Source organism: Diabrotica virgifera, chromosome 6 (genome assembly GCF_917563875.1).
Source record: "Diabrotica virgifera virgifera chromosome 6, PGI_DIABVI_V3a".
Lineage (NCBI taxonomy): Eukaryota > Metazoa > Arthropoda > Insecta > Coleoptera > Chrysomelidae > Diabrotica > Diabrotica virgifera.
This window is the reverse complement of record NC_065448.1, coordinates 168,136,914-168,150,006: the sequence shown is the minus strand read 5'-3', so window position 1 is coordinate 168,150,006 and position 13,093 is coordinate 168,136,914. Positions and strand designations below refer to the sequence as shown.

Here is a 13,093-nt window from a genome sequence, read left to right as displayed (position 1 = left end):
GTCAAGACGCCTGTTGGTTCCTGAAAAGCATACCAGTAATCAAACAGTTCTGATATTGGCAGGGCCGCCGAAAGGGATGAGCGGGCCCCGGTAAGAAGTGAAAAGCGGGCCCCCCGCAAAAAATTGTTCAATTTTTATGGAAATAAAATTATCAATAATAAATAATAAGAAACATTTCAAATATAACTTTTATTTTTTTGATTATAGTTTTATAATACGTAGTGAAAATATTTACAATATCGGTACCTACTTTTCGAGGTTTTTGATTGGCAAAGATGTCTAAATTTTCGAAAAATCGCAGTATTTTACCAAATCATTCTCAATGCACAAAGTTTCTAGGCCAGTTACGCGATCCTGTTTCATTGTAGATCTCATAGTATTTGTTATGCGAGAAAGAAAACTAAACGATCTTTTCCCTTTTGCGACTACCACCGGTAATGTGCAAAATATTCTTGACGCTATAACGACGTTAGGAAATAATGATTCCAATTTGGGATGTTAAATTTTATTAAGTAAATCTATTGCAGAAAGTTGAGATTTACAAATATTCTCTTTGTATATCTCTATCGTCTCCATAGAGACTCTGAAGACTCTATCGTCTTCTTTATAAAACTCACTTTATTTTTTTTATTTCTTGTCTTATTTTTTTTTTCTTAATATTGGTGTTATCTTCATCTCAGAATGTCCATAAAATGGCAAATAGCGAATGAATTTCAATTGCCTCATTAAATCTTATGGTTAAGTTGCTTATGATACAATCTATGACAATATTAAATATTTCACAGCGAAATATTGCGTCGGGCTCAAAATTATCAGTCGCCTCAATAATATGCCCTTTATTTCAAAACAGAGTTAAAGGTAATATTAAATATAGCTGATTATTAACAAAATGCATTATGCACATAAAGTGACGAGTCAAAAAAAAAACGGGAAAAATTACGTCTTTGGTCTGGTCGACGCCGGGCCCCTTATATCGCCGGGCCCCGGTAAAATGTACCGGCTGTACTCCCCTCTCGACGGGCCTGGATATTGGTGGAGATACGTGGTCAGTTTTATAAATTTACAACAAACAACTGAAAAACATGTAGAGTAGATACCGAAATGATACCATTACATATTCGCAACAAATATTTTTAAATCTCAATGTTATACATGTAAATAATAATATAGACCTGCTATGAAACTGCCTGCTTCTACAATTTTATTACTACGTTATTATAAAACACATTATAATATTATTTATTATCATTACTACTGTCTCATTCACTACGATTAGGAAAAAAGAATCGTTATTTTGTTATTATATTATTATTCTCAAATGCCCCTATTTCACTGTAACTGAATGAAATATTTTAAAATAAATATTATCGTATTAGCTTAAATGGCTTTATGCTCTATATTAAAGTAGGAGAATAACGTATGGTCCTTTTTCAAAGCCACGTCATATAAAAGCCGGTTTTTCCATTACACGGCATGGTGCTTTCCTGAGTAGAAATTGCCCTAGTTTTGTTTTCGTTTAATCTCCTTCTATTAAAAAGGTGTTGGGGAATTTAAAACATTCACAGTATACTCATAAAACAAACTGGGATAATGAGGGATAAAGGGTTTTTTATCCTAGCTAGATAAAAGAGGCAGTAATTGTTTAAAAAATAAATAATACGGGTAAATAATGTTAAACAATATTGATCAAAAAGTTGATCACACTTCATGCTGTTATTTAACTGTCAATTGTAGTTTTTTAAGGCCCTCCCGAACCAATATAAATTTTTGGCCGTCCTTGAGAAAGATATTATGAAATTGTGTTGATTAATTCATTAGTTAGATCAGGGGTTCCCAAACTTTTTTGTACCACGCCCCCTTTTGTTGAAATGAAAGCTTCTCGCGCCCCCCCCCCTTTACAATAAATTGTATGGGCCTAAATAGGAACAAAACAAAAACAAATAAGTATTAGCTTGAAAACAAAACACTTATTTATTCTGCCATAAGATACAACAATATCAGTTTCCATAAAATACAAAAATTATTAATAAAAGAAAAATATATTAGGTTAGTTAGTGAGAAGGATGTGCTTGCATTTTATTTACTATAGTATGCCTATTCGTGGCCGAGTTTTAGTAAGTGCACAGCATAAGTCATTAGCAACATCAAGTTCATTCCGATACTTTGTTTTTTTTTGCCACAAGTGTTGAAAATCGCACAAATAGTTACTTGAAAAAGGCAAATATAAATGAAGAGCTTCACGTGATACACTAAGATACACTTTGAAATATTTTAACCAAAATGAAGGTTTGTCCATTATAATTATTAATTATAACAAAGTATTTGGCAGACGAATCATGCAAAAAATCATTTGGATTTATTTGCAAAGCATCTTCTTGAAGTGATTCAGGCAGGGAGTCTATGTTGACATGGAATGGATCAGTTGACATTCTGTAAATAAAATTGTCATAAGTGTTTGGGAAGTATTTCTGGAACTCTTCAATTAAGCTCTCCAAATGGTTTGATATTTGGATTTTCAAACTTGATCCTTCACAAATGTCCTTGAAGCGTGTTTCTTCTGAGATTGGCTCTACTTTAGAGAAATTTGAATAATTTCAGGAGTTTGCTGATATTTCACAATGAGTAACTACTATATTTGAGTCTCCACCCTGCAGCTTTAGGTTGAGGCTGTTCAACGAGTCAAAGATATCTGACAAATAAGCCATTACCCAATTACTTGGGTACAATGTTTTTTGAAAGCCATGTTTAGCTCATATTGCTTTTGATGTTCCAAGGTAATTACTTCATCTCAAAGGTCAAATAATCTTGCCAACATGTTTACTTTTGATAGCCATCGTACTTCTGTATGAAGTAGCAGTGTTTTGTGATCACTTTCTAAATCTTCACAAAGAGTTTTAAACAGTCGAGTATTCAACGCACTGTTTTTTATGTACTTCACTACTTTAATACACAACTTTAAGACAGCCATAAGTTCATTTGGAAGGGTTTTTGCTGCCAAAGCTTGTCGATGTATAAAACAATGTATCCCATTCATATCAGCATTTTTCTCTATTACTAATTGCAAATAGCCTGAACGAAAACCAAGCATTGCAGGTGCTCCATCTGTACATAAACTGATCAGTTTATGCCAAGAGAGTTCATGTTTGTCAAAAAACCCTCACACTGCTTTCATATCTAACATTAATAGCTTTTGTCGTGGTCTCCAGTCTCCAACTCTGAAGAAAAGAGTAGCTCGTCTTTCATTCTTTCGTTTTGAATATACCAAACATAAACAATTAACTGATAACGTTGTGCTATGTCAGTACTCTCGTCTAGCTGAATATCAAAAAATGGCGATTATTTTACTGCATAAACTACCTGGTTTTGTATGTACTCGGTCATATCATCAATGCGGCGTTTCACAGTGTTGTCAAAAAGAGGTATTTGAGATAACTTTTGCTTACTCTGCGTTACCAGACATAATTTAACAAGCGGCTAACTAAATTTAATTTAATGTTCAACTTGTCTCGCGCCCTCCCTGATATGTCCTCACGCCCCCCAGGGGGGGCGCGCCCCACAGTTTGGGAACCCCTGAGTTAGATAGTGTTTTCGTGATTTTATAAATTTTGTTTGATTACTGGTGGACAAATAAATTTTAAGTCGGTAGGTGAAGTTACAGTAGGCGAAAACAGCAAAATGGACTATGAATTTTGGAATATGGAACATAGGGAATCAGAAATAAACAGCAGGAATTCATGCAGGAACTCAGAAATCGGAATTTAGAAGTAGCTATCCTGTCAGAGACTAATAAAAAAGGAAACGGAAGCGAACAACTGACCAATTATACAAATGTTTTCAACATTATTAACAAGAGAATAAATTGACAATAATGTGACAATGTTTCGAAAACTTGTTGCCTGGCAATAGACACAAGAGCCCGGAGGGCTCGAGTAGCTATTGCCGATTGGAAACAAGTTTAAGAAAAAAATTGGAGCAATATTTATTCTTACTATCGTGTGATATTCAACAGATTATTTTTTAATACTTACATAATAATTCAAGTCTTTGTATAAAAACATTCAGTGACATTTATCCCAATTAATGTGACACATATTTTTCAACTTGTCAAAGTGAACAGCACAGTTTAGCAAATACTGAGACAAATATATCAATAAAATATTAGTTAAAATTATTTATAAATTCAGTTTTATTCATGAAATAATCTTACAGAAGTAGGTACAATCGAGCGCTTAAAATAGCGGTTATTTTTTAATGATTTTAACTTTCACTCGTGTGGTAAGATTTTTCATCTCTTATTTAATTCCGTCCAATCAGATTATTATTATAGTGGGATTTTTCTACTTACATTATTATAGTGTGAATAATTTTTAGGTAGATTGTTTCTGTATACGCTCTGAGCTTCGCTGGTGTCGCTCCTAGCGGATTAGTAATGCAACTTTCACCGGTAATTTTTATCGCTTAATATTTACAACGCAAAAAAGTAATTAAATTGTAATCGATTTTTTTTAAGATTTTGCTAATCATTTTGACGTCCTATTGATGAAATATTAATTTCTTACTTCGGATACTTTCACAATTATCGTGTAGATGGCGCTACGATTAATAGATTAATTTATAATTACATATTACGGAACATTTAAAAAACTTAAATTCAGTATTTACAACGTAAGTATATTTTAAATTAATCACTTTGACATTTATGTCAAATTTCCAGTAAACGTTTACAGACTTGTCACTACTAGCGCTCGCGAATTTTTAAATATCCCCTCTACGTACGAGCTCACAGCGTATAATTACAACGAGTTTTCTAGTTTTGACAACTGTCACATTTAAGAAAATTATCCATAATAACCTTTTAGTTCTGCATCTAATGTCAAATTGTCACGAGGAAAACACAAATCAGCAATTTTAAACGCTTGAGTTTACTTCGGTAAGATTATTTTGCGAATAAAACTGTATTTATAAATAATTTTAACTAATATTTTATTGATATCTTCGTTTCAGTATTTGCTAAACTGTGCTGTTCACTTTGACAAGTTGAAAAATATGTGTCACATTAATTGGGATAACTGTCACTGAATGTTTTTATACAAAGACTTTTGTATGTAAGTACGAAAAATAACCTGTGAATATCACACGATAGTAAGAAGAAATAAGAAAATAATTCTCCAATTTTTTTCTTAAACTTGTTTCCATTCGGGAATAGGCACTCGAGCCCACCGGGCTCTCGTGACTATTGCCAGGCAACAAGTTTTCGAAAAATTGTGGCATTATTAGGATTGTTCGTAGAAACGATCAGCAACCGTTGCCAACCGTCAGACGCAAGCGCGTTCGTAGTCTACGAACTCGAACTGTTAACTGCGCAGCGCTAACTTTTAACTGCGCATGCGTCTGATAGTTGGCAACGGTTGCTGATCGATTGGATCGTACTACGAACAAACCTATTATTAATTTATCACTCTCTTGTGATATTAATGTTGGGAATAAAGAAAGATCAGCGGGCAATGGCAGGACATTAATAGTTATACAACAAAAGTATGAAAAATATATCAAATCTTATTAATAGTAGCAATGGGCGTTTTATCAAATTAACGATTCTATTAAGAGGAATATACATGGTGTCCTGACGAAAACAAATCATAGGTATTATCAGGAACTAAGTACGATAACATTTTTGAAATCCCCAGCGGCAGGTCAATTTTTTATTAAAGAAGCACATTTTTTCGGCATTTTCGAATATTTTACTTTGCGGGGCAAGAATCAACCCAAAATTTTTTAATGGTCATGGGTATCAGATAGGATATCGTTTTAAAACGCTTGCAATTCCCTATACATTAGTCTATAAATTTTTAAATTCGGTCCAATGCTTTGATTTATTAATAATAATAATTGTCATTATTTTCCCCCATAACTCTGAAAATATCGACCGCACGAAAAAAATTGTAAAAAAATAAATTATAGAAAATCACATTTTCAACAATTTTAGTTCTCATACTTTTTGCCGAGAAGTTGAAAATGGCGGAGATATTGAGCAAAAACGGTCCCCGTTTAAAATCAAAATGACGGCTAACGCAACGGCGGAATTCAGTCAAGATTTTAACTTTACACACTTATTGACGCTCTCTAAAGATTAGAAAAATAAAATTTAGAGCAGCTAGGCATGCAAGGTTAGGCCTGTTATTCGTCTAACCCGACTGGACTATCCCTGCTATCTTTGTTATCTACCACATACGGAAATTGTAAGGAAAAAAGTTGGGCGTCTCGTCAAAATGAAGCCACTCACGAAAAATAGTAGTGAATGGTGAAAACAGGCCTGGGATCCCTGACTATATATTATCTTATCGCAGGTATTTTAAAAATGTACTCACCATGTGCTTCTCCCGTCACCGGTGGATGATGGCCTGGAGGCGTGGGATAACCAGGCGTTGAGTGAGGTGAAGAAAACGCACTGGAACAGCTATGACGAAGACCTAAATAAGTAAATAACGTAGTAGGTTCGAATTAACTCCCTCGTTAGATAACATTACATTTACATTATCAGTTTACTGGTCGTATTTTTTAAAATTGCGAATTTAGGTCACATTGCTAAAATTAACAAATTTTCAATTTAAATTATCAGTAGTAATTGCACAAGAGCTCTAAAATTCTATATTAATTTTAGAGATAGGGTGCAATTTGTTGCGATTATTTCATGAATAAAACTGTTCAAAAACAAAATTATATTGTAATTTATTTATGTAAGTACAAATTAGTACAATTAAACACACAGTTATAAATATGTATTTGACGGTTGAAAGTCATCACTTTTATAATTTTTAAAACATTAATTGTCATTAATGTCACTGAATGTATTTTTTCGTAGCAACGAAGGGCATATGACGTAATATACTTGACGACGGGCAATTATCAAAAATTATCGGGTATAATATCACAAGAGAGTGAGAATAAATTGAAAATAATGCGACAGTTTTTCGAAAATTTGTTGTCTGGCAATAGACACGAGAGCCCGCAGGGCTCGAGTGGCTATTGCCCAATGACAACAAATTTGAGTAAAAATGAAGCATTATTTTCTTATTTATTCTAACTGTCGTGTGATATTCGTAAGATTATTTTTTAATACGTATATTATGGATATTTTCTTAAATGTGACAGTTGTCAAAACTAGGAAACTGGTTGCCATTAAACAGAAACAATCTACTTAAAAAAATTATATCGGTAATTTTCTACAGTAGATAATTCTCAGTATAATTTTAATCTGATTGGACAGAATTAAACACGTGATCAAATATCTTACTATACGATTGGAAGTTAAAATCATTAAAAAATAATCAATTTAATTTAGATTTCTGTACCTTTCTATTGGTCAGAATCTCCTATGAATGAAATAATCTGAAATATTGATGGAAATAGTATTAGTCCAAGAACCGAAGCTTTTCACCTCGCAATTTTTACAGAATGGATCGATTTGCGAAAATTTGAGAATAAGTAGTGGATAGTCCAAGGATCAAAATATATATGATGCCGAAAGGCGCTTTTAACATAGGGGTGGTTGCCACCCCATCTCGGGGGTGGAAATGTTTTATTATATTTCGACCACAAAAGTTGATAAAAACATTCATTCTAAGCAAAAAATGTTCTATACATTTTTTTGATAAAATTAATAGTTTTCGATTTATTCGCTATGGAAAGTGTTAGTTTTATATCGAAAAAATCAATGTTTTTCGATATATATACTTACTCATTTACAATTCACTCAATTCTTGCCGGAAAAAAATGTTTTCAAACCAAGTTCTTGGGAATTAAATAACCTACAATTTCATATTTAAATATTTTTTCGTATCTCTGATGCTAATCTTTCTATTCTGCAGAAAATGGCATTTTTTACCAAACTTATAAAAATTCGTTATTGGCTTTTAACTCCAGTTTTTTAAAAACTAATCATTCTAAGCAAGTTAAACTTCTAGAATCTATTAATAATACATAAATAAAGAAGAATGAGTAAGGCCAATGACTAAGAACATTAGACCGCTAACTTACATTATTATGCGTCCAATTGGATTTCTCCTTTTTTTTTCAAAAAAATATATTGATTTTTTAAACGTAATTTTTTTTATTCTGCATCATAGAAAGTTTGGCGAAAAAGAATTTTGTAGGTTTTTACAAGATCTATAAGCCTATTAATATTAAAGATTTTTAAAATCCTCAGTCTCAAAAAGAGGTGACTTTGAAAGGGTTGGTAAAGATGGTTTTTGCATGTTATTACAAGTTTTAATTGTCAATAGCTCACTAAATTTTTGCCGTAGAAAAATTTTTTGCAAACCAAGTTCTTGGGAATTAAATACGCTGCAATTTCATATTTAAACATTTTTTAGTATCTCTGATGCTAATCTTTCTATTCTGAAGAAAAAACCATTTTTTCCAAACTAAAAAAATTCGTTATTCGCTTTTAACTCCATTTTTTTTAAACTAATTATTCTAAGCCGGTCAAACTTCTAGGATCTAATAATACATAAATAAAGAAGACCAAATAAGGTCTATGACTAATTTTAATTAGGGAGGTGATTAGAGAGTTGCTTCCGATCACTTTTTCGCTGAAAAAAATAGGGACCGACATTCGTTTCATTTTAAGTCACTTAATTTTTAAGCTAGAGACTATTTTTTTATTTCTGGAGATAGATATTTTTCAATACTTTAAATTAGTTTAAACAAGTTATCCTCGAAAAATGCATAGTTTTCCTGTCCTTTGACTTTGAAACTACAATATTTAGCATTTGACGAAGAATAGCTCGATTACTATTGGACTTAAAGAAAATAAAAAACGGTTTTGTTTATCTTTTTAAAAGGTACATTTTTGTTAAGTAAAGTTGTTTTGATACAACGAAAACTTTTGGAGTTATTAGCAGAAAACTTATTAAAAACATCGATTTTTTCGATATAAAACTAACAATTTCGATAGCGAATAAATCGAAAACTATTAATTTTATCGTCTTTCATGAGACGTTATCGTTCTCATGAAAGACGATTAAAAGACCTGACCCTTTGGACCTCTAGTACATCTGGACATCAGAGCAACAACAGAGTGCAGTGTCATAGTGCAGTGAAATAATAATCATGTTTTAGTTTTAGTGATTTTTAAACTTCTTTCGTATTTTTATTCATGTTCCTTAGACTTTTAATAATCATATTTTTATTGTCTGAACTGTCCACCATACTAAATTTTATCTATGTATTATGTTCCAAGTAATTGTTATGTCTTATTTTAAAATTATAATGTTATATGTCTAACTGGGTGCTCGCCACTGGGCGGCTTCCATCTGTGTTATTTTTCAATAATTATATGTATTGCTTATTGTTTGTGATCAGACAGATTGCAATAAACGTTGGATGTTAAAAAAAATTAATTTTATCAAAAAAATGTATAGAACATGTTTTGCTTAGAATGAATGTTTTTATCAACTTTTGCGGTCAAAATATAATAAAAAATTTCCACGCCCAAGATGGGGTGGCAACCACCCCCATGGTAAAAGCGCCTTTCGACATCATATAGATTTTGATCCTTGGACTATCCACTACTTATTCTCAAATTTTCAAGCAAATCGATCCATTCTGTAAAAATTGCGAGGTTTTGTCATATTTTAAGCTTCATTACTTGGACTATATTGCCCATCTTCAAATCTATTAGTTGACCTAATCTATTGCAGCAATTTAATATTTTTATTGGGATTAAACCACAATTTTACTTTAAAATAAGTTTATTTTGACGTTTCGACCTCTACTTCTGAAATCATTCTAAATTTCCGAAGTGGAAATCGAAATATTTTTAAAATTTTTCCAGATATCCACCGGAAAAAGTTAAAAGAGAGGAATTGAACGTGATCTTTCCACGACCACTTCAAATTTAATTTGAACATGATCGTTTATGCCAGCGGTAAACAACATCTATATTTTACTACTCGGTCACCGGACGGTGCCTCTGTTAAAATCACATCATGTTGTTCCAGTGTTATGGATCGATTTATAAAGATTTAAATAAAGTATACTGAAGAGTAAATCATTGAGAATTTTAGCGGAGTTTATCGTTAACAAACACCTTATGTATAAAGGATATAGATCAATGATTACCTATATAATTCCAAATAATAATAGAAAGATACATTATAATCAAGTATTATTGTAAGGAGTCTAAGCTCAACTGACATAGGCAGTAGTTCCAAATTGAGAGCTGATTAACACTTCTATATAAATATATTTTATTCAGATCTAAAAACACGAATAAAAAGAAAAACAAGTTGTGTAACATGTTGCAAAACTTTAACATTCGTTCAAAATATATCGACCGATAAAGGTAACGATGGTCTCAACAACAACACCGGTTCGCATAGAGAATAATTGCCTTACTGAAAGCTCTCCAAAATCGTACATCGAAAATAAAAGAATATGGTCTACAAAACCATAATTAGATCTAGACCAATAGTATATTATGGATGTGAGACTTGGGTGATGACAGAAACCGAAAAAAGAAAGTTGAGAAAGCTTGAAAGCTTTCGAAAGGAACATTCTAAGAAATATATTTGGACCGGTCACCGAAAATGGTATATGGATATCTAGAATCATAAAATTAACCAACTTTTTAATGAACTAATGAATTTATTAGAGTCCAGAGACTTAGAACCTGCGAGAATGGTTTGGATGCAGCTCAAAACAACTATTTAGAGCTACTGCCTCAAAAATTAAAATATCTATGATGATTGTCAACCTCCGTAGCGGAGATGGCACCTGAAGAAAAAAAAAGAGACTTAGATGTGCTGGTTTCGTAGCGAGGATGGATAATGAAAGGCAGGGCAGACGACCACGTCAAAAATGGAAGAGCGAAGTAGCAGCGCAGATGTGCACAATCTAAAAATAACATAAGGTCAAATCTACGCCAACCAAACCCCTGTAGAAAGACTGAAGCACTACAACTACCTCGGCACCATAATAAATGAAGAATGCACCAACAACCAGGAGATAAGAGCGCGCAACGGAAAAGCTAGATCCACTTTCAACTTTCTTCAAGTGCCATAGCCTCTCTCTTGGTATAAAAGTAAGAATGCTGCGATGCTACGCCTTGTCTGTCCTTTTTATGGCGTTAAATCGTGGAACTTGAACGAAGATCATCATCATCATCATGCAACCTCTTCTGTCCACTGCTGGGCATAGGTCTCTCCCATTTTTCGCCACTCTCCACGGTTCTGTGCATTCTTATTGCCATTTCTTGGATATTCGTTTAATGTCATCCATCCAGCGTGTTGGTGGTCGTCCTCTGCTGCGTTTGTATTATCTTGGGCGCCAGTCTTGAACGAAGATACGTGCAGAAAATTCGAAGCATTTGAGAGATGTGGTTATATCGGAGAATACTTAAAATCTCGTGGACTGACCGACTCACAAATGAGGAGGTCCTCAGAAGAATGAAGAATACACGAGAGGTAAGAATACACCATCGAATCTCGAAAATTACAGTAATTCAGATACATTATGCAAAATGAAGCCAGATATGTCCCCCTGCAATCCATTCTGCAAGGAAAAATATTTTTTCATCCTGCAAGGAAAGAGGGATCCAAGAAGAAGAAGAATAACAACATCGTAGTTGAAGAACCTCAGAACCTGGTTCAACATAACATCTGTGCAGCTTTTCCGCGCTACTACAGATAAGATAAAGATTCCCATGATGATCGTCAACAGGACCGCGCCGTCCATAAGGACAAAGAGGGGCGGTGCCCCTCGGCGCCGTATTGAAAAGGCGCCGGCAGGTCCCAAAAAAAAATATTTGACAATATCGAAATTACCAGAAATATTAGTAATATTTTATTATCTTGTAAAATTGCAAACATACCAATCTTGGGTAAATATAAAGATAGCAGTTAGTATTACCTGTCGTATTATGTATGGGCAAACTCATACAAAACTTTTTAGGGGGAGGGGGGTTGCAGACGTGAAGATGTTGCACATTACATTTTGTATATTTTGGATGATAATATATAGTTTATGGCATCCGAAAAGCTAGGAAAGGGGGATGGGCGCACATAATATTATGTACTTTGATCCCATAAGTTTACGAATCCTTATTTCTCTCATTAAACTGAACTATAAATTTGTTCGCTGATAGTGTAATTGTTGTTTTTTTGTAAACATTTATAGTATTCGTAATAACTTATCGGTATATTAGTTTCCTCTTTCCTAATACTTAATATAGTCCATTCACTCACGGTAAAATATTGCAAATCCTCCGATTTTTAAAGAACCGCTTGGATTGGCATGAAATTCAGCATACACATAGCTAACATGCCAAAGAAAAAAATGATTGTCCCGATTTAGGCATTTGCCCTATCGGTGAGTTTCCCCCTTTCTCGGGGGAGAAAAAATATATGTTCAAGATAAGTCCGGAAGTTGATAAACTGACTAATTCTAAGTAAGTTTTGTTCTATAGCGTTTTTTCACTAATTCAATACTTTTCGACTTATTGGCGAGTGAATGAACTGATTTTTTAACAAAAAAAAACACATTTTTAAACGGTTTTTTGCAAATAACTCTAAAAAGTATTATTGAAATAACTTTCTATCAAAAATATAACTTACGAAAAAGTGAAATAAAACGAGGTACGAGGTCTGTAGACCCAGCAGAAGAAGAGTTGTAGCTAATGAAAAATAGGTTTCTATTCGTCAAACTCCAAATTAAATATTTCAACGTGAAATAACCAAAAAACGAAGAACTTTTCGGGGAAAACTCATTAAATATTTTTAACGTGTTTAATAAAAAAAAAGCTTGATTTTTTTAATCAAGTTTATAGCATCAAAAGTAAGTAAGTTGCGCTCAAAATAAAGTTGACCTCTTTATTGGTAAAAAAAAATGTGAAAAATTAAAAGTTACCGCTTCACAAGTTACTTTACTTGTGTATTGTTTATAATTATGATCTTTAAATTACATCGGTTCAAAGTGCTTATTTTTGAAAGGGCTGTAGTTGAAAGAGCTTGAACAAGTCAGTAATCACGAGTGTATGCAAAATTTGAATACCCAGATCTTAATTAATTTTAGTCTTACAGAAAATCAAAAAAAT

General features: G+C 32.9%; 1 protein-coding gene across 1 annotated transcript in view; it reads right to left on the bottom strand.

Annotated features, from left to right (window-relative positions):
- LOC114328361 (titin) overlaps window positions 1–13,093 on the bottom strand; it is a 609,684-nt gene that overhangs the window by 449,872 nt on the left and 146,719 nt on the right. The window contains exon 4 of the mRNA XM_028277195.2: window positions 6,369–6,470. Within this exon, the coding sequence (XP_028132996.1) occupies window positions 6,369–6,470 (102 nt within the window). The remainder of the gene's footprint in view (window positions 1–6,368; window positions 6,471–13,093) is intronic.